The sequence below is a fragment of the Artemia franciscana genome, chromosome 12 (assembly GCF_032884065.1).
Source record: "Artemia franciscana chromosome 12, ASM3288406v1, whole genome shotgun sequence".
Taxonomy (NCBI): Eukaryota; Metazoa; Arthropoda; class Branchiopoda; order Anostraca; family Artemiidae; genus Artemia; species Artemia franciscana.
In genome coordinates this window covers 40,269,803-40,294,650 of record NC_088874.1, presented here as the reverse complement: position 1 = coordinate 40,294,650, position 24,848 = coordinate 40,269,803, and the positions used below count along the sequence as shown (strand labels likewise).

Genomic DNA, 24,848 nt, shown 5'->3' with positions numbered 1-24,848 from the left:
AACGAACTGTAAATGAGGAGCGATGCAATATAAATATAAATGCGGTATAATATATAAATACTATATAAATTATAATTATAATTATCTTATTTGAATATATATATATATATATATATATATATATATATATATATATATATATATATATATATATATATATGGTTTATTGGTTTTAGCTTTATGGGGTTTTGATTTGTTTTAATCTATTTAAGCTAGAACTTTTCACAGAAATTTTCAGTCAGTCAGAAAATCCTATGAAAATTCTGATAGGCTCAATTTAGCGCTAGTTAAATCTTAGTATTATTGAATCTTAGTGTGAATAGGTCTTATGTTAATGTCCAACAGGGACGCGTAATTTTATGCTGAATAATGTGCACTTAAATGTTCTAGTAATCTCGATTGTAATCGGTTGAACTCTGGGGATTGAATATTACCATTTGAAATTTGAAGGTTTAGGGAATTGCTTTTGGCAGGATGAAAGTTGGCCCACTTGAGTACTTCATTGGTCAAATTTTGGAGATTAAGCTTTGCAACAGTCGGTTACAGATAAACTGAATTATGGATTATGATTATAGACAAAAGACCAATAGCTGTAATTTAGTGAAGAGCATTCACTGCCGAAAGTGAGGAATAGTTTAAGATTTACTTTGAAATAAATTGTTTAGAGATAAATTATTCTCGGTTAAATTTGATAACCTTTATTTATATTTAAATTGATGGTAAACGTTCATTAAGAAAACGAATTTTCGGGAATTTCAAAAAAAGCTTGAAACCCATCAAAGATAGCTGCCTATGAATATGAAAAGCAAACATTGGTAATTACCACCATCAGAAATTCGACAATTGGGAATAAAACTCTTACATGTTCAACAAAAAGAAAATCAATTTTTTCCATGGGTGGCACTAATGTACCTCCTCCAGAAACTCTCCTTCAAAAACTCTCCTCCCCATGAAAATTTGAAAACGCTCCTGGGAAACTCTCCTCCCCATGAATAATTTTTTTCCGGGATAAATTGTGTCCCAAGGAAATATTATCCGAAAAATTTCCTTATGCTTCCCAATAACAAATTCGTGTTGTGAAAAAAACAAGGGAGAGTTTCCCAAGAGCGATGGAATCAAACCAGAGGTCGTATGGTATCAAGATAAGAGTTCATTTGAACAGAAATGGCAATGCACGATGTTATTGTAATTAACAGAACAGATTGCACCAGAGCAAAGTGGCGTTTTCTACCATTTGGCGCCTAACGATATCGAGTTTTGCCCAAAGAGTTTCAAAATACTGAGAAATATGAATTTCGAGATTACAGATCAACTTTTCATGGTAAAAACCCTAGACCAAAGGTTTTTGAGTTTTTTGGAAGAAGAACGCGCTGGGAAAAAAACAAGGAAAATGATTAGGATCCACTTCTATATTTATTCCTAAGCATCTTTTTCTGTCAGAGCTAGTAGTCTACCGCAAGGTCGAAGAGATGTTCACTAGTTCATTTGATAGCTCCTGCTCATAAGTACGAGTCACACATAAATTTGTATTAAAAAAATTCCAATAAAAAGTACCATAATGACCATAAAATGACAGAAAAAAGTACCATTTTAAAAGTAAAAAGCTCGGAAAGTATAAAAAGGGTACCTTTGTAATCCACGTATTCCAAAACCTTTAACCGGAGGCTTACAATCTACCATCATGTATACCCCCTTTCAAGCCCCATAGTAAGTGAAAACTGAAAAAAAACTTTTTTTGAAAAAAGCTACCTAATGAAAAATTATCAGCTATAAATATTGGTTTTCATAAAAGTAGAGAAATTCTTTATCTACAACTTCTTAAACACACCGATGAAAAATACAGTCTTATTTGCGGTAGAAAAACAAGTTAAACCTGACACAGACATGAATTATGGCTTCACATATTATACAAGATGAATTTACGTAATAAACTGACTCGGGATGGCCGAAATAAATTGACTCGTAAATTTACAAAATAAACTGACTTGTATGAATTTAAATAAACTGAATTGTGAATGCCGGTGAAAGATCATTAAGAGCAATACAAATTAGTCTTATTTTCTAGAGGCTGATTGTAAAATTTTCTGCTCCTAGGAGAACGTCCTATTTTAAAATTTTTTTTTTTTTTTTTTTTTTTTTTTTTTTTTTTTTTTTTTTTTTTTAGTAAAGCACTATTTGAACTAGTTTCGTAGACATATCTTGCATGCGAGGCAATAAGTTTTGTTCGTCATAATTTTCAACTTTAAGCTTTACATCCAAAGGTAAAACTTGTTTTTTTAAATTATTCCAGCATAAAGTTTATGTAAACTTTCTGAGGATGAAAAGAAAAGCTCTTCGAAGGAGAAGAAAATAAGAAAAGAGTAAAAAGTACCGAGTAGGAGGTAATTCAATTGAAAAAGCAAAGATTCGAGCGTGCTTGAAATTCAATACTCTTTCAATTGAAGAGAACAAATAATGTCTCTTTGAAATGAGAGGAAGCTTTTCCCCCTAAACCATCAATGCGATCTTTGGATGGCAAAGAAATTAGATTGAGCTTTTTCTCAAGAAAAAGGCCCTTTCTTGAGGACTCCTCCAAAATATTTGGAGGAGTACTTTGCAGCCCAAAAACTGGGAATTATGTTTAAAAAAATGAATCATGGAAATGTCACCCGCGGACAGTAAAGATTTGCCCACTTTCTAAAATCGTAAAACTAATGGGTGCAGTGGTACGCGTGGAATAATTGTAAAGATTTGCCCACTTTCTAAAATCATAAAACTAATGGGTGCAGTGGTACGCGTGGAATAATTGTAAAGATTTGCCCACTTTCTAAAATCATAAAACTAATGGGTGCAGTGGTACGCGTAGAATAAGTGTAAAGATTTGCCCACTTTCTAAAATCATAAAACTAATGGGTGCAGTGGTACGCGTGGAATAATTGTAAAGATTTGCCCACTTTCTAAAATCATAAAACTAATGGGTGCAGTGGTACGCGTGGAATAATTGTAAAGATTTGCCCACTTTCTAAAATCATAAAACTAATGGGTGCAGCGGTAAGCGTGGAATAATTGTAAAGATTTGTCCACTTTCTAAAATCATAAAACTAATGGGTGCAGTGGTACGCGTGGAATAATTGTAAAGATTTGCCCACTTTCTAAAATCATAAAACTAATGGGTGCAGTGGTACGCGTGGAATAATTGTAAAGATTTGCCCACTTTCTAAAATCATAAAACTAATGGGTGCAGTGGTACGCGTGGAATAATTGTAAGGATTTGCCCACTTTCTAAAATCATAAAACTAATGGGTGCAGTGGTACGCGTGGAATAATTGTAAAGATTTGCCCACTTTCTAAAATCATAAAACTAATGGGTGCAGTGGTACGCGTGGAATAATTGTAAAGATTTGCCCACTTTCTAAAATCATAAAACTAATGGGTGCAGTGGTACGCGTGGAATAATTGTAAAGATTTGCCCACTTTCTAAAATCATAAAACTAATGGGTGCAGTGGTACGCGTGGAATAATTGGAAAGATTTGCCCACTTTCTAAAATCATAAAACTAATGGGTGCAGTGGTACGCGTGGAATAATTGTAAAGATTTGCCCACTTTCTAAAATCATAAAACTAATGGGTGCAGCGGTAAGCGTGGAATAATTGTAAAGATTTGCCCACTTTCTAAAATCATAAAACTAATGGGTGCAGTGGTACGCGTGGAATAATTGTAAAGATTTGCCCACTTTCTAAAATCATAAAACTAATGGGTGCAGTGGTACGCGTGGAATAATTGTAAAGATTTGCCCACTTTCTAAAATCATAAAACTAATGGGTGCAATGGTACACGTGGAATAATTATGCGACACGTGGTGCAATTAGCTGCTGCTTAGCAAAGGTGCGCTCATAAGTGATGGGAAGTGTGGCAAACGGGGTGGGAAATTTTTTAAATTCTATTTCTGTCTAGAAAACTGTTGCAGGCCCCCGTCTCTCTGAAGAAAATTTTGCGGGCGTCCTTCAATATTAAGAGACGCAGCTTAAATCTTATCTCTGCACATTCATAATAGCGTCTGATAAAAGCAAGAGTTTAAAAAATGACAAATATACGAACCATGAATATTAAGTATTTTTATAAGAAACTAACATGACTGAAAACACAATAAAATAAATGTAAGATATATGTTTCCATAATATATGTTATAGTTGGTTACTGAAAATCTTTTAGCGTATTTTCAAACAGATCGTGGTAACGAACTGTAGTTTTTATTTTTTTATTTTTTTTTTTTTTTTTTTGTTTCGAGAAAGAGTTAAACTTTAGCGTAAAGAGCGGTGCGTTGAGGAAGGAACAACCTATTTCATATGCGGAGTAATTTCTGTTCGTTTTCAGTTTTAATGTCGATCCTTACTTTCAGTCGAAAAAACCTGCTTTTTTTTAATCAATCAATAAGAATCCATGGCAAATTCCAAAAAAGTATTTTAGCAGAAAGATAAATCGGACTATCAGCTCCCAAACGGTAGCAAAAATTATTGTCTTTTATTTAAATATTAAAACTGCAAGACTTTTGGACTTCGTACTCATTAGAACAGCAAAACCCGAAGTAAGTGTATACATTACGCACCATATAATTAAGATATTACAATCAAAGCATGCGCATTTCATCTTCTTGAAGTTTACCCACTTCTTGCCTTGCCTACTCATTCAACTTGCCTTTTGAAAAAGTTTTCACAATGTCTATGAACGCAAACGATATTCCAGTGTCCAAGCTCCTGTTGAATTTAAAGCTCCTTTTCAAAATTACTGCAAATGTCTGCTCGTAATTAACTTTTACTGCTGAGATAAAGATAAATAGCTCTTACAATTCCTAAGACAGCTTTAAATTTGAATCAAAAATATTTTTTTCATAAGACAGTTTTTTTTCCACAATTATTAGAAAAATGTAATCTGAATTTCAGCTATCGAATGGTAGCAAATATTTTGGACTGCATAACTTTTGGAAAATAACATACCAAAAATTTGCAAAAGAAACTGAAACATTATGTAAATTAAATAAAAAAACACGTTTTATTAAGTGAAAGTAAGGAGCGACATTAAAACTTAAAATGAACAGAAATTACCCCGTATATGAAAGGGACTTTTCCTCCTCAACGCCTCGCTCTTTACGCTAAAGTTTGACTCTTTCTCTTAACTCTACTTTTCGAAACAGTAAAAAACTTTAGCGTAAAGAGCGGGGCGCTGAGGAGGAAAAGCCCCTTTCATATAAGGAGTAATTTCTGTTCGTTTTAAGTTTTAATGTCGCTCCTTACTTTCATTTAAAAAAACTTGTTTTTTATTTAATTTCTGGACGTTTTTGAATTAATGCATGTTTTGATCTTGGCTCTCCGCACATAAATAATTAAAACAAAATTTGCATATTAATTTTTTTTGGCTAAATGGCTTTCTCATAGTTTTAATCGGAATATTTTGAGAAAAAAGGAGCGAGGGAGGAGGCCTAGTTGCCCTCCAATTTTTTGATTACTTAAAAAGGCAACTAGAACTTTTATTTTTTTACAAAAGTTTTCATCAGTAAAAAATATACGTAACTCACGAATTAACTTACGTGACGAACTTCTATATTCGTATGTTTTTATTACGTATATGACGGGGTTCACTCCTCGTCGATACCTCACTCTTTACACTAAAGCTTAAATTTTGTCCCAATTCCTTAAGAATGACCCCTGAGTCACAAAGGCCGTAGAATAAATAGTTGAAATTGCTAAGAATACTTTAGCATAAAAAGTGAGGTATCACGAGGAGGTAAACCCCTCATATGCGTAATAATTTATGTTCGCTTCAAGTTTTAATGCTGCTCCTCACTTTCAGTAGAAAAAACTTTTCATATTTAATTTTTCATTGTTTCTTTAAATAATGATAGAAAATCCTGCGCCCCCTTAATTAAAAGTCTCTTCCCCCATAATAAGTTCCTCCATGGAAAGACTCTCCCACGTAACCCCCCTCAACTCTCCACCCAACCTAAAAAAAAAACTGAAAACGTCTGTACACTTCCCAGTAACCATTGCTATATGTAAACACAGGTCAAAGTTTGTAACTTGGAGCCGCTCCATCGGGAACTGCGGGGAAGTAAGTCGTCCCCAAAGACATAGTTATTAGGTTTTTCGACTATGGTGAATAAAATGGCTATCTCAGAATTTTGAACCGGTGACTTTGGGGAAAAAGGAGCGTGGGAGGGGGCCTAGGTGCCCTCCGATTTTTTCGGTCACTTAAAAAGGGCACTAGAACTTTTGATTTCCGTTAGAATGAGCCTTCCCGCGACATTCTAGGAGCATTGAGTCGGTACGATCAGCCCTGGGAGAAAAAAAAAAAAAAAAACAACAAAAAACAAATAAATACGCATCCGTGATTTGTGTTCTGGCAAAAATGTAAAATTCCACATTTTAGTAGATAGGAGCCTGAAACTTCTAGAGTAAAGTTCTCTGATACGCTGAATCCGATGGTGCGATTTTCGTTAAGATTGTATGAATTTAGGGGGTGTTTCCCCTTGTTTTCTGAAATGCAGCAAATTTTCTCTAGCTCAAAACTTTTGATGGGTAAGACTAATCTTGATGAAACTTATATATTTGAAATCAGCATTAGAATGCGATTCTCTTGATGTAACTATTGGTACCAAAATTCTATTTTTCGAGTTTCGGTTACTATAGAGCCGGGTCGCTCCTTACTACAGTTCGTTACCACGAACTGTTTGATCATTTACTCTCATCGGTACGAGAAAGCAAAAGGTAGTTTGGTGCTTACATTTAATAGCGACCAAACTTTTTTCTTGATCTATAATGAAACCGGTTTTCTGTGTCCACTCGGAGATAATCAGCTTAGCCTGAGCGAGATAAACGGTATCTAGGCAGGTATATTTTAATTAAATATTAGGTATAGAGGAGGTTAGCTTAGGTATTTAATATAATGCGTTCTGGGCGGCTTGCTTTGTCGCTATAACCCGTAAGTACCGGTAGTTTTATACATTTTGCATCAAATGGTTGATATAACAAAATAAAAACCAAAAACGAATCGTCACCTTGAATTTTCTCCACCTCTTATTTTACCTAATCAATCTAATTGGCTTCTGAACAGGCAGCTAAAATCATTTATAAAAAAAAGCAAGGTAAAGAATACGGCACTAGATTTTACAGTCCCTACCGGTGGTGCCGACCTCCGTTTCTTGGCCCTTCAGCCAGGAAGTGCAATGGGGGGCTGAGGGCCAACCATCCTGTGCTTTTGCATACCCTTCCTGTTTACCTTCCATAGATTTCTCCTGGTACCCATTTGGAGCTGGGTAGACTCTTGCTGAGCTTACAGAGTCACGACACTGACCCCCGTTCCAAACCAAATAATTAGGTACACAAGGATTCGAGCCTTCGCCCCCTCGGACAAAGGATCCTAAATTCAGGGCAATATATTCATCTTTAGTGCACAATATATTCATCTTTAGTGCTAGAGCGTGTTTTCTGCAAATTATCTTCTCTGTTTTAACATCTCAGCAAGATATACAGGTTTTACTTGAAAGTAACAACGATCCAGTACGAAAACAAAATAGTAGGTTTTATGACAATAGAATTTTAACCTTTCACCGGCTTTCCCACAAGTAGTGAAAGGAAAAACGTATTCATCAAATTTTTTGCAGTTAGAGGGCGTAAGTGAAGGTCATCATGTAGTTTTACGCATGCTTTGAATTAATATAGATACTCTGATTTCTTTTTTAAGCCTGGCTTACTAAGCCTTGGTTTTAATTAGTTTTTTTATTACTTGGTTCTAATTAGTATTTAGTTATAGATTGAATTATAAAGAATTTCAAGCATCAAAAACATTAAAATAATAATTTTTCTGTCCCCTGGACACTTCTTAGATTTAATCATATCTGAAAACTATGATAATATAAAATTTTTCGATACTTACGTGTTATACCGACTACGCCAAAGAAGTGAAGTTAAGTTATCCCTAACGAAATAAGCCAAAATATGATAATACTTTAGTAACAAAACTATGAAAAATACAACAGAGAATTATGGAAAGTAGGCCCCCCAGAACCCATTATATTAAATACCTAACCGCCCCTATATATTAAATATTTAATTACAATATACCTGCATAGTTAACGATTATGTCCCTCAGGCTAAGCTGATTATCTACGAGTGAGCACAGAAAACTAATTGCATTAGAGGTTAAGAACAAAGTGTGGTCGCTATTACACGCAAGTACCGAGTTTTCTTTTGGTTGCTTCAAAATTATGAGATTTTTGGTAGGATCACATTTTCGTCAGTGTTGTCACACTGAGCTATGAAACATAATAAACAAATCTAATTGGGTAAATTCGTCAGTGTTGTCACACTGAGCTATGAAACATAATAAACAAATCTAATTGGGTAAATTTGGCAATGCTATTAGTCCGTAAAAATTTAGATATTGATCGTATGCTGATTTTAAAGACAACTGCACTTTTAATGGGAAGCAATACTTTCTTAAGCTGTTTGGCGCAGTATATTTGTAGCTAGTCTTTACTGACTATGTGTGTTTGTGTGTGTATGCTTTTGTCTCTGTGTCTGTTTTTGTGTGTCCGTGCGTCTGACTCTGTGTGTTTTTGTCTCTCTCTCTCTCTCTCTCTCTCTCTCTCTCTCTCTCTCTCTCTCTCTCTCTCTCTCTCTCTCTCTCTCTCTCTCTCTCTCTCTCTCTCTTAGAAGGTAATTTCTGTATGTTTAAGAAGGTCTTGATTTTGCAGAGGAAAATATATAAAACCACTGGTTGAAGGGAATAAGGAAAATACCTATTGAAGAAACTGTTTTAAATTCTATGCTCTTTTTAATTATAAAGGGGCATTTTTTTGCAAAATAAATGGAAACAGGGGGATGGGGGCATGAAATGCCATGGAGCATCAAGATCTAATAATGAAATGGAAAGTCCCGCTGTTCAAATAAAAACAATGATAAATTGTAGTTTATAGAGTTATTTTTGTAAGAAAAAGGCTGACTTCGATTTTAATGACATTTTTAAGTTTCTTTTCTTTTTAAGTTTGGACCCCGCCTACACCAAAAATAGTTCAGCTCAAGATAGAGAGGTCTTTTTTTTAATTGAAAATTGAGTTCACAATTTTTTATTTATTTTTAAAGATACACACAATTTTGTATTGTGTGTTCCCCGAATAAGTTTAAACAATTGTATTTCAATTGCACTACCCTTGGTTCTTCAACACTAAATAAATATTATTTGAATCTACAGTCTGGGGTGTGAAAATTTTATTCGTATGAGGACTAAGGGAAATTGCAAACAACAAGACGTGCTATTGTGCGTTTGAAGCTAAAAATCATTCCCCAACCGTCTTAAAGACATGTATTTTTATTTCTATTTGCGTTTACCTATTTCCGCTCATTCTTAGCTGAAATACAAAAGAAAAACAACTTTCTTGGATGTATACTGGATTTTTTCAGGAATAAAACCAATATTAAATCATCGATTAAACGCTTTAGTTCTTAATCCCTCAAATAGTATGTACTAGGAGGGTTTTTTTTTCTAAAAACAGACAAATAGTCTGGGAAAACGCAAAAATAAGAGGCTGAAGGGTCGGCACATCTAAAAATTATTTACACTGGGTGACGCACGCCACGCGCTGCGGAACCAAACCAAGTATTTTGGGGAGGTGTAACAAGTGTTTTGGTGACTACACCAAATGCGACGGAGCTCTGCAGCACTCGTGGCAATTCTAGATGTGCACCAGGTGGTGGTAAGTCAGCGCCCCTTAGAGGGAGGCTAAGGCCTCACTATGTGCCTCTGATTGAAATCTCTTGCGTGATTCCACCTTAAAAAGTGTTCAAGTTCTCTAGTCATACAAATTAAATTCCTTCACGTTTCTTCAATTTCTCAAAAAGGGAGGGGGGCTAGTATCTGGACACCCTAACATCTCATGTCTTGCTTGGGCTATAAAAGTCGCATGTGATGTCATTAATTCCGTGTTGGATCATTTTTATTGGATCTTGCCAACTAGTCATACAGATTTAAATTCCTTCAGGTTTTTTGATTTTGCAAGGGAAGGGGTAGCACCTGACCTCCCTAACGCCTCATATTTTGCTTGGGGCACAAAAGTCGCATATGATGTGATTATTTCCAGGAGGATCGTTTTTAATGAATCTTGCCAACTCAGCAAAACCAACTTAGTTATGTTTCATCTTGTAAATTCCAACTGATTAGCCAAGTCACATCCAATTTTGCTTCAATCTCTGTTAAACATGTTTGCAAACTTGTGTCAGCAAAAAATTCTATTTGCATTTTTTTTTTCTTTTTGAATAATGCAGTCAAGAACTGTCCACCCTTTCAAAAGAAGTTCTTATCAGTAATCTGTATTAACTTCTTTAAGCGTGAAAGCGACTAAGTAGTTTGACTTAAAAATTGAATTGAGGTGGCGTTGAAAATTATGAGTAAAAATGGAGATAAAGCAATTATCTCTACAAACAAGATTATATTAAGACTCATATTTTCAGAAAATGTTTTTAAATTTTCAATTACTATGGGCTAGAGTTCGTTCTTTACTAGGTTGCAGCTGTCGCTGCAGCCATGACTAAACGATTATGGATACATCTCCCCCCAGTACATAAGAAATATTAGCAATTAACTTCAACAATATTTCTACTTTTAAAAGTAATTAATATTTTCCTAATCTGTAATTACATTTACCAATTACAAATAGATTTTCTAATAGGAACAGCCTTAACTTTACGATCCTGAGAATGAATCATACTGAACCAGCAACGATGTAGTTTTGCAGTGTATAGGGTTTGACCAGAGCCATAAGAGTAGTCTGGCACGTACGCAGGGGGGGGCCTTTAGTCTCGGACCCCACCCCCCCAAAGGCAACTTTGTGAAATTTTTAATTTCCCCATGGTTTCTTGGGATTTCTGGCAAAAGTAGGACATTTATTAAGAATCTAGATACATGTGTGAAGCCTTTTTTGGGGAATTTTACAGCATGCCATTATTCAGTCAAGTCACGGCCCAATTATTAACCCATTTTCTGTCTAACTTTTTACCCTCTTTGAAGTAATAAGCAATTGTGCTGTTATTTTGTTTTTGTAAAGAGAGTTTTCTTTCCACAGCAAAATAGAATTATCCTATATATTAGGGCGTTTATCCCCCCCTTTCAGGATAAATACAGCTTTTAATGCATCAATTTTGGAAACTATCATTCTTCATTAAAATCTACGTTTTTGCAATAAAAGAACTACCCCAACAGAATCCATATTGCACTGTTAACCCTAAAATTTCCCTTTCAGTGGGATATACTAGATTAATCACTGGTTCTAAATCGCTATGAACATAACCTGAGCCTAAAACATACTGTTGAGGCTTCAATCGTCTTCCCCCCCCCCCGCCCATCCGCTACGATACTACAGGATCTGTATTTTCCGATATACGTGCTTTTTGCTTTACTAAATAAAAAAGTGCTACTTTATATCTGCTGTTTCGAAGGTTTTACCCCCCCCCCCCCGAAAAAAATTCCTGCGTAGGTGCCTGAGCGTAGTATTCCAGTGTATACCGTCATCTAAATTAAATGCTTTAATAACAAAGGAATCATATCATTCAACTCCCCAGCCATGAATCTTTCTAAATATGATGATCGCTACTGTAACAATTGTGCCCCACCCCTAATAATGGTGACAGATATAGACCCGAACAACATATTGAAGATTTATTTTTCATTGAATTGTCATAGGTCTGCGTTAAGAGGCATTTTATTCTTAAGTCGTCGGTCAATAATATCACGTCATTGTGAAAGAATGAGAACAGCTGGACAAATATACAACTTAAAATGATCTAAAAACATGGATAAAAATGGAAAAATATAAGAAAAATTTGAACAATAAAAATTCTCTGCATGTTGTAAAAGTAAGATTTTTATTATTATAGTTTTTTTGCAGCTTTGTACATAGCCTAGGCCTAAACCTGTCCCCATTAGGATGGGGATGGGGGTAGACAGCGTTGTAACGTGGCTGGCCAGGGAGAATCAAATGATGCTACTCCTTTTTTATTATTGCGATTTGTTTAGATACTAGAACTAGAATGAGCTATATGCTAGAATTTTACCTTGGTACTTGTGTATTATTCAGAACAGACTCAATAAGTGAAGTTAGGTTCTTTCGTGAAACAAACTACGATGCGAAAATCCGGTTTCATAGCCACAAAGACAGAACTCACTTTAGTTTGCTACGCATAGTGATAGAAGATAGTGTCTGAACATGAATTTTGAAATGAAGATTTGGGATTTGCCAAAGACTGAAAAAGAGGCAATTGTATTTTTCCAGGATAAGGGGTTGTTGCCCACAACAAAACAGTGCGTCAATGGACACAACATGACTTTATGCTCTAACGAGAAGGAACATTTATGGAAGTGTAACATAAGGCCATGTTTGAAAAAAAGTCGATTTGCGCGTAAATACGTGGTTTGCTGACAGTGGAATACCATTTATTACTGCAGTTCGTTATATATTTTCACATTATGGGGGGGTGCATTATATTAAATACCTAACTTAACCTGACCTAACCACCTCTATGTAGAAAATATTTAATTAAAATGTACCTGCATCGTAGTTTGTTTCACGAAAGAACCTAACTTCACTTATTGAGTGTGTTCTGAATAATACAAAAGTACCGTTACCTTTTATCTGTCATTTTTCTGTCTGGATAGACAGTTTGCACAGCTATTTATCTGCAATTTATACGTCAGGATGCACACTTTGCAAAAATAGGAGCTTTTTGATCATACAAAGATTGTTAAAAAAAAGTAAGAGTAGATCAAAAATCTTGAGACTACTTTTTGCGAAACCTTTTTGCGAAAATCTTTTCTTTGCCTGAACCTCCTCACCTACAAAACACCCACAGCGTGCATCAAAATGGATTTGAAGAATTTAAACAAATGGTAGATTTTATACACTGGAGGCTCAAAACCACAAAACCAGAATCGGACACGAAATAACACCTAGGCAAACGACATAGAATGGACAATCCAAGTACACATTTGACTTGGATATTGAGAAATCCAAGAGAATACACCAGAATGAGGATAATTTCCAAAAATAATATGATTCATCTCCTGAGCTTTTCAAGGAGCCTAGAAATCCCATCTTAGAGAACCCAGGCATCTGTATCTTCCCATTTTCACGTTTAATCATCACATTCATCACACACATTCAAAACATCACTGGATCGCCACAGATCATCACCTTCTTAAAATATACAAAAAAAGATACTTCTATCCATCAGGGTACATATTTCTGTTAGGCAATCCTTGCTTCAGGCCATAAATCGTATTTCCCTTGTTGATTCTGCTGCGACTTAGGATATTAGATTTTTTTATGGAGCTACATTTGCCAGGGGAAAAATTGCTAATTTTCCCCGCCATTTTATGACCCCCCTCTCTTGGATATTATAACTAGTCTCGTGAGAGCTTAACATATGGTAGAAGATTGACGCAAAACAAGCTTGCATTTAACTGAAGTAGCGTGTGTGAAAATTATGCATCATGAATTATGAACTTAAGAAACTCGTGAACCTAATGAATCATAGAAGTTACAAACTAAAACCACTTTTCGAGATTCATTTGATGATTTCGCATGGTTGGCGTGTATTTAAGCTGCTGTAGATGCTCCAGATTGCGAATTAAACTTTGCAGATATCGTAGTAGAAAAAAATATTACCTTAATAAAGGAAAAATCATGAATAAGGGACTATCTTGGAAGGTAGTTAAGCCCTAGGTGCACTCGCTTCCCGCCACCTGACGTACATCTTAGAACACCACGAATGCCGCATAGCTCCACAACGCTTGGCATGGTTTTTCATCAGGCTTGGCTCACTTTCTGCCATACTTGACACACTTCCATCCCGCTTGGCAGGTGACACCTAGTATACACAATTTCTAAGAGTTTGTGCCCCCTTGAGTTAAGCTAGATAATGGAGCCTTCAGGAATTAAAGCCTAAGCTATGCTCCGAGGAGGGGCTGTCAAGCTCAAAAGAATAACAGAATTCCCAAGAAACTCAATTTGGATGGACGTGAAAATGAACGATTAATTAATAAAGCTTGCCTACAGTAGAGTGAGTCAACAACCATAGCCGAAGCAGAACAAATCTGGACTGCTTAATATACGAATAAATGGAAAGCAGTGTCAAGTCACAGAGATACCTCCAGACGAAAGAAAAGAAAATAGAATAATCCATAGGAGGCCATCCCAGTGCCATTAAAATATAATCCTTAATTAAAGCTGAATTTATCAATCACAGTCCTCTTGTCCCGACAAAGAATATCCTCGCATGGGGTTGCTCTTATTTTCCTATAAAGCCAGTTTTCACTCTTACTAGTTCCCCATACCCTTTGGGTTATTTCTGAAGGGTCAAGAATCTTGAAATTCTCAGCTGAGCGGCTTCAATATTGGGAAATAATGTGATTCATAGTCCCGTAAAAGGGAGTACAACATCGTTAAAAAGGTCAAAAATCTTAGTGCTCTTAGATTACCCACCGGAAATTTTTTTTAACAAAAGATACTTATCCAAGCATAACTTAAATCTTATGAGGTGTTATTGAAAACCCGGTTATATGCCCTTGGTTTAGTATCGGATGACCAGCCAAATTCGGCATTATTCAGTATTATCTGAAACTTAGATCCCTTCACTTGGTTGAATCTCGAACAGGATATACCTTCATTCTTGGTAGGCTTATTTGTTGATATTTTCACGACTGGTTGGCAGTGGCGGTTTTTGCCTCTTGCGCCCGGGATAAAATTCCAATTAGGAAAATCCCTCCTGTCTCCCACCAAATTTTAACAAAATTTCTATTTACGAACAAAATCATTTTCAATTTTTTAGTTTATTATTTAAGCTGTTGAATCATTACTAAGTATTATTAATTAATTCTTTAATTTATTTTTATTTATTTAATAATTTATTAACTATTTTCATTTATTTTCTGCGCCCTTTACTTTATTTTAAAAAATTCATAAATTATAAAATGATTAGCACCGGTTATTTGAAACTTTGCACCCCCTATAACTTCCGCGCCCGAGGTTCTGTCCCTCCCTTAAAACTACCTCTGCTGGTTGGACCAAAAAAAGGTAAAGGTGAAGATCAAGCGACCTTAATAATGAAACCCCCTTCAGGAATTATGAAAACTACTTTAATTATTACATTCGTAAGGGCGCTTTGACTCAAATTACTCTAACCATCCTAACGGATAAATATACATCTCACTTTATATTTTGTCACTATATTTTCCGAGAGCGAACGCTAACATTTGGCATAACGAGAACGCTGTTCAAGCGTTGAAAAAAAGCGATATTGCAAAATAAAATTGAAATATATACGACTTGCTGTATATTTATCCATCAGGAGAGGGGGTAAAGTGAAGCAATGCGCCTATTGGAATGAATTTAGTAGTTGTTTTAAATTAATTTGCCGAATTTTTTAGGGCTTCGTCAGATAAACCCATGATCTATACCTTCACCCAGATATTGGCCCAGTTGATTTTTCTTTTTTAGGGGGGGGGGGAGAGCCTATAGAGAAACACGAATCTTACGCCATTCTCCTAAACACTCGTCTTTTTATGAATATAGAGCCAAAAGTTGTTTTTTGACAAATAATTTTCTTTGCAAGGAATTTAAAAAAAGATCAAACATTAATCGGTATTATAGTTTTCAAATAAAATCATAGGAAAAAATGAAAAAAAAAATCTGAAGAAGAAGAACAACGATAAAACCAGCTAATAAATAAAGGAAGGATAAATATGCAAATATTTTGGGTGAGACCTCTACTTGGCCGTCCTCAGTGCGCAAAAGTAAACAAAGAGTAAAAAATATACGGATAAGAAACCCAACGATAAAATAAAAAACAAAACAAACTCTCAGCTCCCAAAAGCATGAAATTATAATTAGGGTCTATTAATCATTCCTGTCATGTTCTGTACCAGCCGGCCCTCCTCCACTGATGTCCTGTATGGTCCAAATAGCATGTATAAAACTTCGCTCGTTTTTAGTAATGAGTCAAATTTTGATCAGAAACACAATTCGAAGCTTCAACCTTTTTCCAGAGTCTATACTCTAGTTTTGCCTTATTTAACAGCTATACTACACCCCTTTTCCAGAGTCTATACCCTAGTTTATATAACAGCCATACTATACCCTTTTTCCAGAGTCTATACCCTATTTTTGCCTTATTTAGCAGTCATAGCATACTCTTTTTACAGAGTCTATACCCTAGTTTTGCCTTATTTAACAGCCATTTAAAAACAAATAAGTTTTGAAAATATGGGGTTAATGGACTCTCCAAACACCAGGGATAATTTGATTAACATATGAATTATGTCTCAAATATAAATTAAATAAAGCACATTTTTTACCATAGGAATTTAAGATATTAATATCGTGTTTCCTCTGTATTTAAGCTCCCTCAGGGATGAAAAAAAAACGGTTTGAAAGCTTTATTATTAAATAGCTCTTTCTTCGTTCCTATGGAGCCTTAGTTCCGTTTGGTCCAATTATTTTTAAAAGGGAAAACGCGTTGACACAGAGGGCATGTAGCATCCGTTCGTTTGCCATCCTAATTTCTTTCAATTCCATTGCTTTTAAATAGCCCTTTCTTCGTTCTTATAGAACTTTAGTTCTATTTAGTCGAATTATTCTTAAGAGGGATTAAATAAAAAAAAAACAAGTTTTTTTTATATGAAAGTAGGAAGCAACAGAGAAAAAGTTTAACTCTTTCTCTTAACTCTATTTTTAAAACAGTAAGAAACTTTAGCGTAAAGAGCGGGGCGTTGAGGAGGAAAAGTCCCTTTCATGTACGGAGTAATTCCTGTTCGTTTTAAGTTTTAATGTTGCTCCTTACTTTCACATAAAAAAAAAACTTTTTTTTATTTAATTTCTGGACGTTTTTGAATTAATACATGTTTTGATCCTGGCTCTCCGCACATAAATACTAAAACAAAATTTGCATATTAACTAATTGCAATTAATCGGAAGATTTTCAGAAAAAAGGAGCGATGGAGGAGGCCTAGTTGCCCCCTAAGTTTTTGATTACTTAAAAAAGCAACTAGAACATTTAATTTTTTACAAACGTTTTCATTGGTGAAAAATATACGTAACTTACGAATTAACTTACGTAGCAAACTTCTATATTCGTATGTTTTTATTGCGTATATGAGGGGGTTCAACCCTCGTCGATACCTCGCTCTTTACGCTAAAGTTTAGATTTTGCCCGAATTCCTTAAGAATGACCTCTGAATCACAAAGGCCGTATAACAAATAGTTGAAATTGCTGAAAATACTTTAGCGTTAGGAGTGAGGTATAACAAGGAGGTAAACCCCTCATATGTGTAATAATATTTGTTAGTTTTAAGTTTTAATGCTGCTCCTTATTTTCAGTAGAAAAAACTTTTCATATTTATTTTTTCATTGTTTTTTTTCAAATAATGCTGCGCCCCCTTCATTGAAATTCTCTTCCCCCATGAGAAGTTTCTCCATGGAAATATCCTCCCACGTAAGCCCCCCCCTCAACTCCTAAACCAAACAAATCCCCCTGAAAACGTCTCTACACTTCCTAGTAACCATTACTATAGGTAAACACAGGTCAAAGTTTGTAACTTGCAGCCTCTCCCACGGGGACTGCGGTGGATTAAGTCGTCCCTAAAGACATAGTTATTAGGTTTTTCGACTATGGTGAACGAAATGGGTAACTCAGAGTTTTGATCCGCTGACTTTTGGGAAAAAATGAGCGTGGGAGGGGGCCTAGGTGCCCTCCAATTTTTTTGGTCACTTAAAAAGGGCAATAGAACTGTTAATTTGGGTTAGAATGAGACCTCTTGCGACATTCTTGGACTACTCAGTCGATACGATCACTTCTGGGAAAAAAATCAAAAAAAAAAATTATTAGGCTCCTAACTTTTGATGGGTATAACTGATCTTGATGAAACTTATTTATTTAATATTGGCATACCAATGCGATTCTTTTGATGTAACTATTGGTATTAAAATTCCATTTTTTAGAGTTTCGGTTACTATTGAGCCGTGTCGCTCCTTACTACAGTTCGTTACCACGAACTGTTTGAAACGCATTGACCCAGAGGGCAGGTAGCATCCGTTTGTTTGCCATGCTAATTTCTTTCAATTCCATTGCTTTTAAACAGCCCTTTTTCGTTCTTATGGTACCTTAGATCCATTTGAATTATTCTTAAAAAGGAAATTTCTAATTTCTTTCAATTCCATTCATTTTAAATAGCAATTTCTTCGTTCTTATGGTACCTTAGGTCCATTTGGTCGAATTATTCTTAAAAGGGAAAACGCGTTGACACAGGGGGCAGGTAGCATCCGTTTGTTTGCCATGCTAATTTCTATCAATTCCATAACTATTAAATAGCCCTTTCTTCGTTCTTATGGTACCTTAGATCCATTTGAATTACTCTTAAAAAGGAAAACGCGTTGACACAGAGGGCATGTGGCATCCGTTTGTTTGCCATGCTAATTTCTTTCAATTCCATTGCTTTTAAATAGCCCTTTTTCGTTCTTATGGTACCTTAGATCCATTTGAATTATAAAGGAAATTTCTAATTTCTTTCAATTCTATTCATTTTAAATAGCAATTTCTTCGTTCTTATGGTACCTTAGGTCCATTTGGTCGAATTACTCTTAAAAAGGAAAACGCGTTGACACAGAGGGCATGTGGCATCCGTTTGTTTGCCATGCTAATTTCTTTCAATTCCATTACTATTAAATAGCCCTTTCTTCGTTCTTATGGTACCTTAGATCCACTTGAATTACTCTTCAAAAGGAAAACGCGTTGACACAGAGGGCATGTAGCATCCGTTTGTTTGCCATGGTAATTTCTTTCAATTCCATTACTATTAAATAGCCCTTTCTTCGTTCTTATGGTACCTTAGATCCACTTGAATTACTCTTAAAAAGGAAAACGCGTTGACACAGAGGGCATGTAGCATCCGTTTGTTTGCCATGCTAATTTCTTTCAATTCCATTACTATTAAATAGCCCTTTCTTCGTTCTTATGGTACCTTAGATCCATTTGAATTACTCTTAAAAAGGAAAACGCGTTGACACAGAGGGCAGGTAGCATCCATTCGTTTGTCATCCTAATTTCTTTCAATTCCATTCCTTTTAAATAGCCCTTTCTTTGTTCTTATGGTACCTTAGATCCATTTGAATTATTCTTTAAAAAGGAAAACGCGTAGCATCTGTTCGTTTGCCATCCTAATTCTTTCAATTCGATTCTTGTTAAATAGCAATTTCTTCGTTCTTATGGTACCTTAGGTCCATTTGGTCGAATTATTCTTAAAAGGGAAAACGCGTTGACACAGAGGGCAGGTAGCATCCGTTTGTTTGCCATGTTAATTTCTTTCAATTCCATAACTATTAAATAGCCCTTTCTTCGTTCTTATGGTACCTTAGATCCATTTGAATTACTCTTAAAAAGGAAAACGCGTTGACACAGAGGGCATGTAGCATCCGTTTGTTTGTCATGCTAATTTCTTTCAATTCCATTACTATTAAATAGCCCTTTCTTCGTTCTTATGGTACCTTAGATCCATTTGAATTACTCTTAAAAAGGAAAACGCGTTGACAAAGAGGGCAGGTAGCATCCATTCGTTAGGCATCCTAATTTCTTTCAATTCCATTACTATTAAATAGCCTTTTTTTTTGTTCTTATGGTACCTTAGATCCATTTGAATTACTCTTAAAACGGAAAACGCGTTGACACAGAGGGTAAGTAGCATCCGTTCGTTTGCCATCCTAATTTCTTTCAATTCCATTGCTTTTAAATAGCCCTTTCTTCGTTCTTATGGAAGCTTAGTTCCATTTGGTCGAATTATTCTTAAAAGGGAAAACGCGTTGACACAGAGGGCAGGTAGCATCCGTCTGTTTGCCATGCTAATTTCTTTCAATTCCATAACTATTAAATAGCCCTTTCTTCGTTCTTATGGTACCTTAGATCCACTTGAATTACTCTTAAAAAGGAAATCGCGTTGACACAGAGGGCATGTAGCATCCGTTTGTTTGCCATGCTAATTTCTTTCAATTCCATTACTATTAAATAGCCCTTTCTTCGTTCTTATGGTACCTTAGATCCATTTGAATTACTCTTAAAAAGGAAAACGCGTTGACACAGAGGGCAGGTAGCATCCATTCGTTTGCCATCCTAATTTCTTTCAATTCCATTCCTTTTAAATAGCCCTTTCTTCGTTCTTATGGTACCTTAGATCCATTTGAATTATTCTTAAAAAGGAAAACGCGTTGACACAGAGGGCAGGCAGCATCCGTTCGTTTGCCATCCTAATTCTTTCAATTCGATTCTTGTTAAATAGCAATTTCTTCGTTCTTATGGTACCTTAGGTCCATTTGGTCGAATTATTCTTAAAAGGGAAAACGCGTTGACACAGAGGGCAGGTAGCATCCGTTTGTTTGCCATGTTAATTTCTTTGAATTCCATAACTATTAAATAGCCCTTTCTTCGTTCTTATGGTACCTTAGATCCATTTGAATTACTCTTAAAAAGGAAAACGCGTTGACACAGAGGGCATGTAGCATCCGTTTGTTTGCCATGCTAATTTCTTTCAATTCCATTACTATTAAATAGCCCTTTCTTCGTTCTTATGGTACCTTAGATCCATTTGAATTACTCTTAAAAAGGAAAACGCGTTGACACAGAGGGCAGGTAGCATCCATTCGTTTGCCATCCTAATTTCTTTCAATTCCATTACTATTAAATAGCCCTTTTTTTGTTCTTATGGTACCTTAGATCCATTTGAATTACTCTTAAAACGGAAAACGCGTTGACACAGAGGGCATGTAGCATCCGTTCGTTTGCCATCCTAATTTCTTTCAATTCCATTGCTTTTAAATAGCCCTTTCTTCGTTCTTATGGAAGCTTAGTTCCATTTGGTCGAATTATTCTTAAAAAAGAAAACGCGTTGACAAAGAGGACAGGTAGCATCCGTTTGTTTGCCATGCTAATTTTTTTTAATTCCATCGCTTTTAAATAACCCTTTCTTCGTTCTTATGGTACCTTAGTTCCATTTGGTCGAATTATTCTTAAAAGGGAAAACACGTTGACACAGAGGGCAGGTAGCGTCCGTTTGTTTGCCATGCTAATTTCCTTCAATTCCTTTGCTTTTAAATAGCCCTTTCTTCGTTCTTATGGTACCTTAGATCCATTTGGTCGAATTATTCTTAAAAGGGAAAACGCGTTGACACAGAGGGCAGGTAGCATCCGTTTGTTTGCCATGCTAATTTCCTTCAATTCCATTGAGAGCTATGAAAGCAAAGAGGAGACAGCATCGAAAACTTCATTGAATAAACGAGAGAGTGAAAGTAAAAAAAGAAAAGAATGTGACACGAGTCAGATTCAAGCAGAAACATATCAAAGTCAAGCTAAATATTAATCTTTTTTCTGTAATATATAGTAGAAAATTTAGGGTTTTCCTTCCTTAAGCTTAGCATCGTTAATAAGGTCAATTTCAAAACAAAATCATAATACAAGTCAAATTATGTTTATTTACATCAAAAATGCCCAAAAATGTAAAAATTGCAATATTTCAAATTTACTTTTTATGATTTTAATTTATAATTGAACAATTTTAAAATAAATCAAACATTGAAAAATATTTTTACTCTTAGTAAATTATTAATATGCAGATATGAGGTGCATCCTAACGTATTTTTTCATTTTCTTTATGAACCTAAATTGATTTTTCTAACTCACCATATTCACTTGTACTAAAAATATCGGAACGATTATGAAAAAATAAAATATCTATAATTCGGCTCCCACTTCTGCTGTGTGAAAAATAAAAATATTTCCTTCAGCTTTTAATTTATTAAGAAATAGAAATAATATAAATTTACTAATTTATACATAATATCCTAGATCCTGGAAGAACTATGAACTCATATATCATATTCATTTTCTTCAAATCCTTATATTTAAGGAGCTAAGTCCATTTTTCGCATATTTATTTGAAAAAGAGAAACGTGATGACAAAATAGGTGGCGATGAAATGTTAATTTAAAATACAATTTTGGCTCGATGCCAAGGAGAGCTGAGAAATCAAAGAGGAGATAAGCATAAAAAATGTTAACAGATGAAAGGGACAATATAGAAAAGGAAAAAAACGTCATATGAGTTGGAGTAAAAAAAATATACAAATATAAAAATCAAGCTAAGCACTGATCTTGTGTCTATGTTACCGTCAATGTCGACATTCATCGGTAAATGTCCGTAATATCTTTTTTTTTCCTTCTTGGATCTAGTCAGCTTTGCAAGTCAATTATTGCAATTTTATATTGCAATTTAAAATATGCAAATTATTATTACAAATTACTATAAATTATTATAAATTATTGTAATTTAAAATATGAAAATTTATGCAAGGTTTGATAGTGACAGGTTAGGCAAGGTTGGCTTAGGTTTTGACGCATTTCTGAGATTTATAACCTAATTAACCTAGCCCAACCTAACCTAACTTTAACTTTTACCATAAAAGATTGCATAAAACTGAAAAAGGTGATTCAAAAAGCTAATTGAATTCAAGCAGAGAAAAAAGGAATTTCGGACATTCTTTGGTGAACTTCGACATTAACCAGATTTCGGACATTCACAGTAACACCTATACCGTAACTAAGAAAGTTTCAAGGTTTTTCCCTCCTGAAGCTAAGCACAACCAACGGGGGGGAAAATACAAGTAGAAATACGTAATATTGATTTTAAAAAATATAAGTAAAAACTTAAAGGAAATAACAAGGTACAAAAAAGGTAAAAAATGACCTTTAAAAATGGTAGACACCATTCAGTTGCCGTTTTAAAATAATCTGACAGATTAGAGTAAAATTTAAGACAAAAAAGTAAAATTTTTGCTTAAACAGGTGTTAAACTTAGCATGATGATGCTAAGCAAACGATATGCACTTGGAAGTCACCTGATTGGCTAGTTTTGAACCATTTACGGTTGGTGACATTGCTCGAACCTAAAAAACAGTTTTTGGCGGGAATTTTGAAAAAAAAAATATCGATAAGCTCAGGAGGGTAAATATGGTATTTTTAACTGAAATAGATTTTCTTATGCTTTATAATTGAAAATATTTAATACTAAATAGGCACAAGAGAGATAACGGTGGAAACTTTTAAAATGTTTCGTTCATTAAATTCATATAATGCTTATAGAAGCATAGTATATGAATATTAATAATTATTTAAAAATGGTGTTCCTTTTCAGATTCCAAAATGAAGGTTATGATATTATTACCATTGGTCTTATGCTGTTCGGCTGCTCCGTTGAGCAAGGGAAAAGGAAGAAAAGCCAAACAGTTAGAATTGGTTGTGGCAAGTGGCTACTCCAGCGTTTCAAGAGCAGCACCATATAAAAACGATTTACAATCTTCAGCTCAAAGTTTAAATCATCAGAGTTCATTTAATACTCAAGCAAGCGGCACTGCCACTTCGCAACAAACTTTTGATGATATTTCCCCAAGAGGTTCCGTTACAGTGGCGAATGTCGGTTCAATAACACCCTCAGAGGCAGGTTCCGTGTCGCTAATTACTGATAACGCCGACTCTGAAAACGTGAACATTGTGTTAAGCACTTCTGAAGATATGGAAACAAAAAGTTCAGCTGATACTGATGCTACGGACGAAATAGGCGCTGATGATGCAAAAATATTGGCCACAACCGTAATACTTTCATCAGTCAATGATAAAACAGAGCCAAAAGTAGAACAAGAAGTCGTAATGGACGCGCTTGCGGCGGACAATAAAAACAACGAAGAGTTCACTGCACTTACCCAATCATTATTAAATGATCAAGCAGAAAATTTACCGTCAAATGATTTGACATCAGACTTGAAATCTCAAACAATTGAAGAAGTTAAGACATTGCCCTTCTCAGTTGCAACACCTATTACAATTGATGAAGATCCAGAAACTCCGGTCTCATTACTCGAATCATCTGCTGTCAATGAGGAGGTTGGGCTTAGTGACCCCACAGAGGTAGCAGAGGCAGTCACTACTGTGGAACTTGTTCCAGAAGAAGTTAATAATCTACCAACAGAAGAGGAAGCTCAGCTTGACGAGTTTTCAAGCTCTATTGTGTTAGATTCTGAACCTTTGCCCAAAATGGAAGATGAAGTAAGCATTATAGAGCTTGTTCCCTCGGATCCTGAATCTTTATTCGACTTGGAAGGTGATATTGATGTTAATGATCTCGTAAAAAGAAGTAATAGCGAGGAGGCAGGGTCTGAAATTGAAAACGAAGGAAATCAAAGCGTATTTATTAATCCTCTTACCAAGCCTATTTTTGAAGCTCTGCCAGGAAGTGGAAGGGACTTGCAAGGCAGTGAAATAGTTGATAGCGAACTTGAGGTAAGGATAATTGCTTAGATTATATCTGGAATCGAGAATTAAAGCTAGGAGGCTAGAGCTAGGCTAGAGCTAGGCTAAAGCTAGGAGAAGCTAAAGCTAGCTAGAAGCTAAAGCTAGGAGAATTTGCTCGTATGTCATATGAGCAAAAATTATGAAATTAAAAGGCTAGGAAGGTTATTTATTGCAGTTTTGAAAATTAATAAACAGAGGTTCTAAAGTATGCAACGTTCAATACTATTGACCACCTTTGACTTTTTTTTTGTAATAATATATGATCGAGGTAACAAACCGTAAGTTAGGAGTGACCAGGCTAAATAGTAAAACAAACTCTAAAAAACGGAATTTTGATACCAATAGATACACCAAATTTTTATGCTCATTTCAAATATTTAAGTTTTATCAAGTTTAGTCTTACCTATCAAAAATTACAAGCATGAGAATATTTGCCTTACT

The 24,848-nt window shown here is 35.1% G+C and overlaps 2 protein-coding genes across 7 annotated transcripts in view; one reads left to right on the top strand and one right to left on the bottom strand.

Moving 5' to 3' along the window:
- Positions 1 to 24,848, bottom strand: part of LOC136034123 (serine/threonine-protein kinase S6KL-like) — a 362,015-nt gene that overhangs the window by 33,152 nt on the left and 304,015 nt on the right. The window lies entirely within an intron of this gene.
- The window catches only part of LOC136034122 (protein P200-like), a 40,759-nt gene that overhangs the window by 2,317 nt on the left and 13,594 nt on the right, over positions 1 to 24,848 (top strand). For 2 of the 3 annotated variants that reach the window (XM_065715274.1, XM_065715273.1), the window contains exon 2: positions 23,254 to 24,395. In XM_065715274.1, coding sequence (XP_065571346.1) covers positions 23,262 to 24,395 — 1,134 coding nt within the window. In that variant the 5' untranslated portion in view covers positions 23,254 to 23,261. Of the gene's footprint in view, positions 1 to 14,552; positions 14,698 to 23,253; positions 24,396 to 24,848 lie in introns of those variants that run through there. The other variant, XM_065715272.1, reaches the window with a different exon arrangement.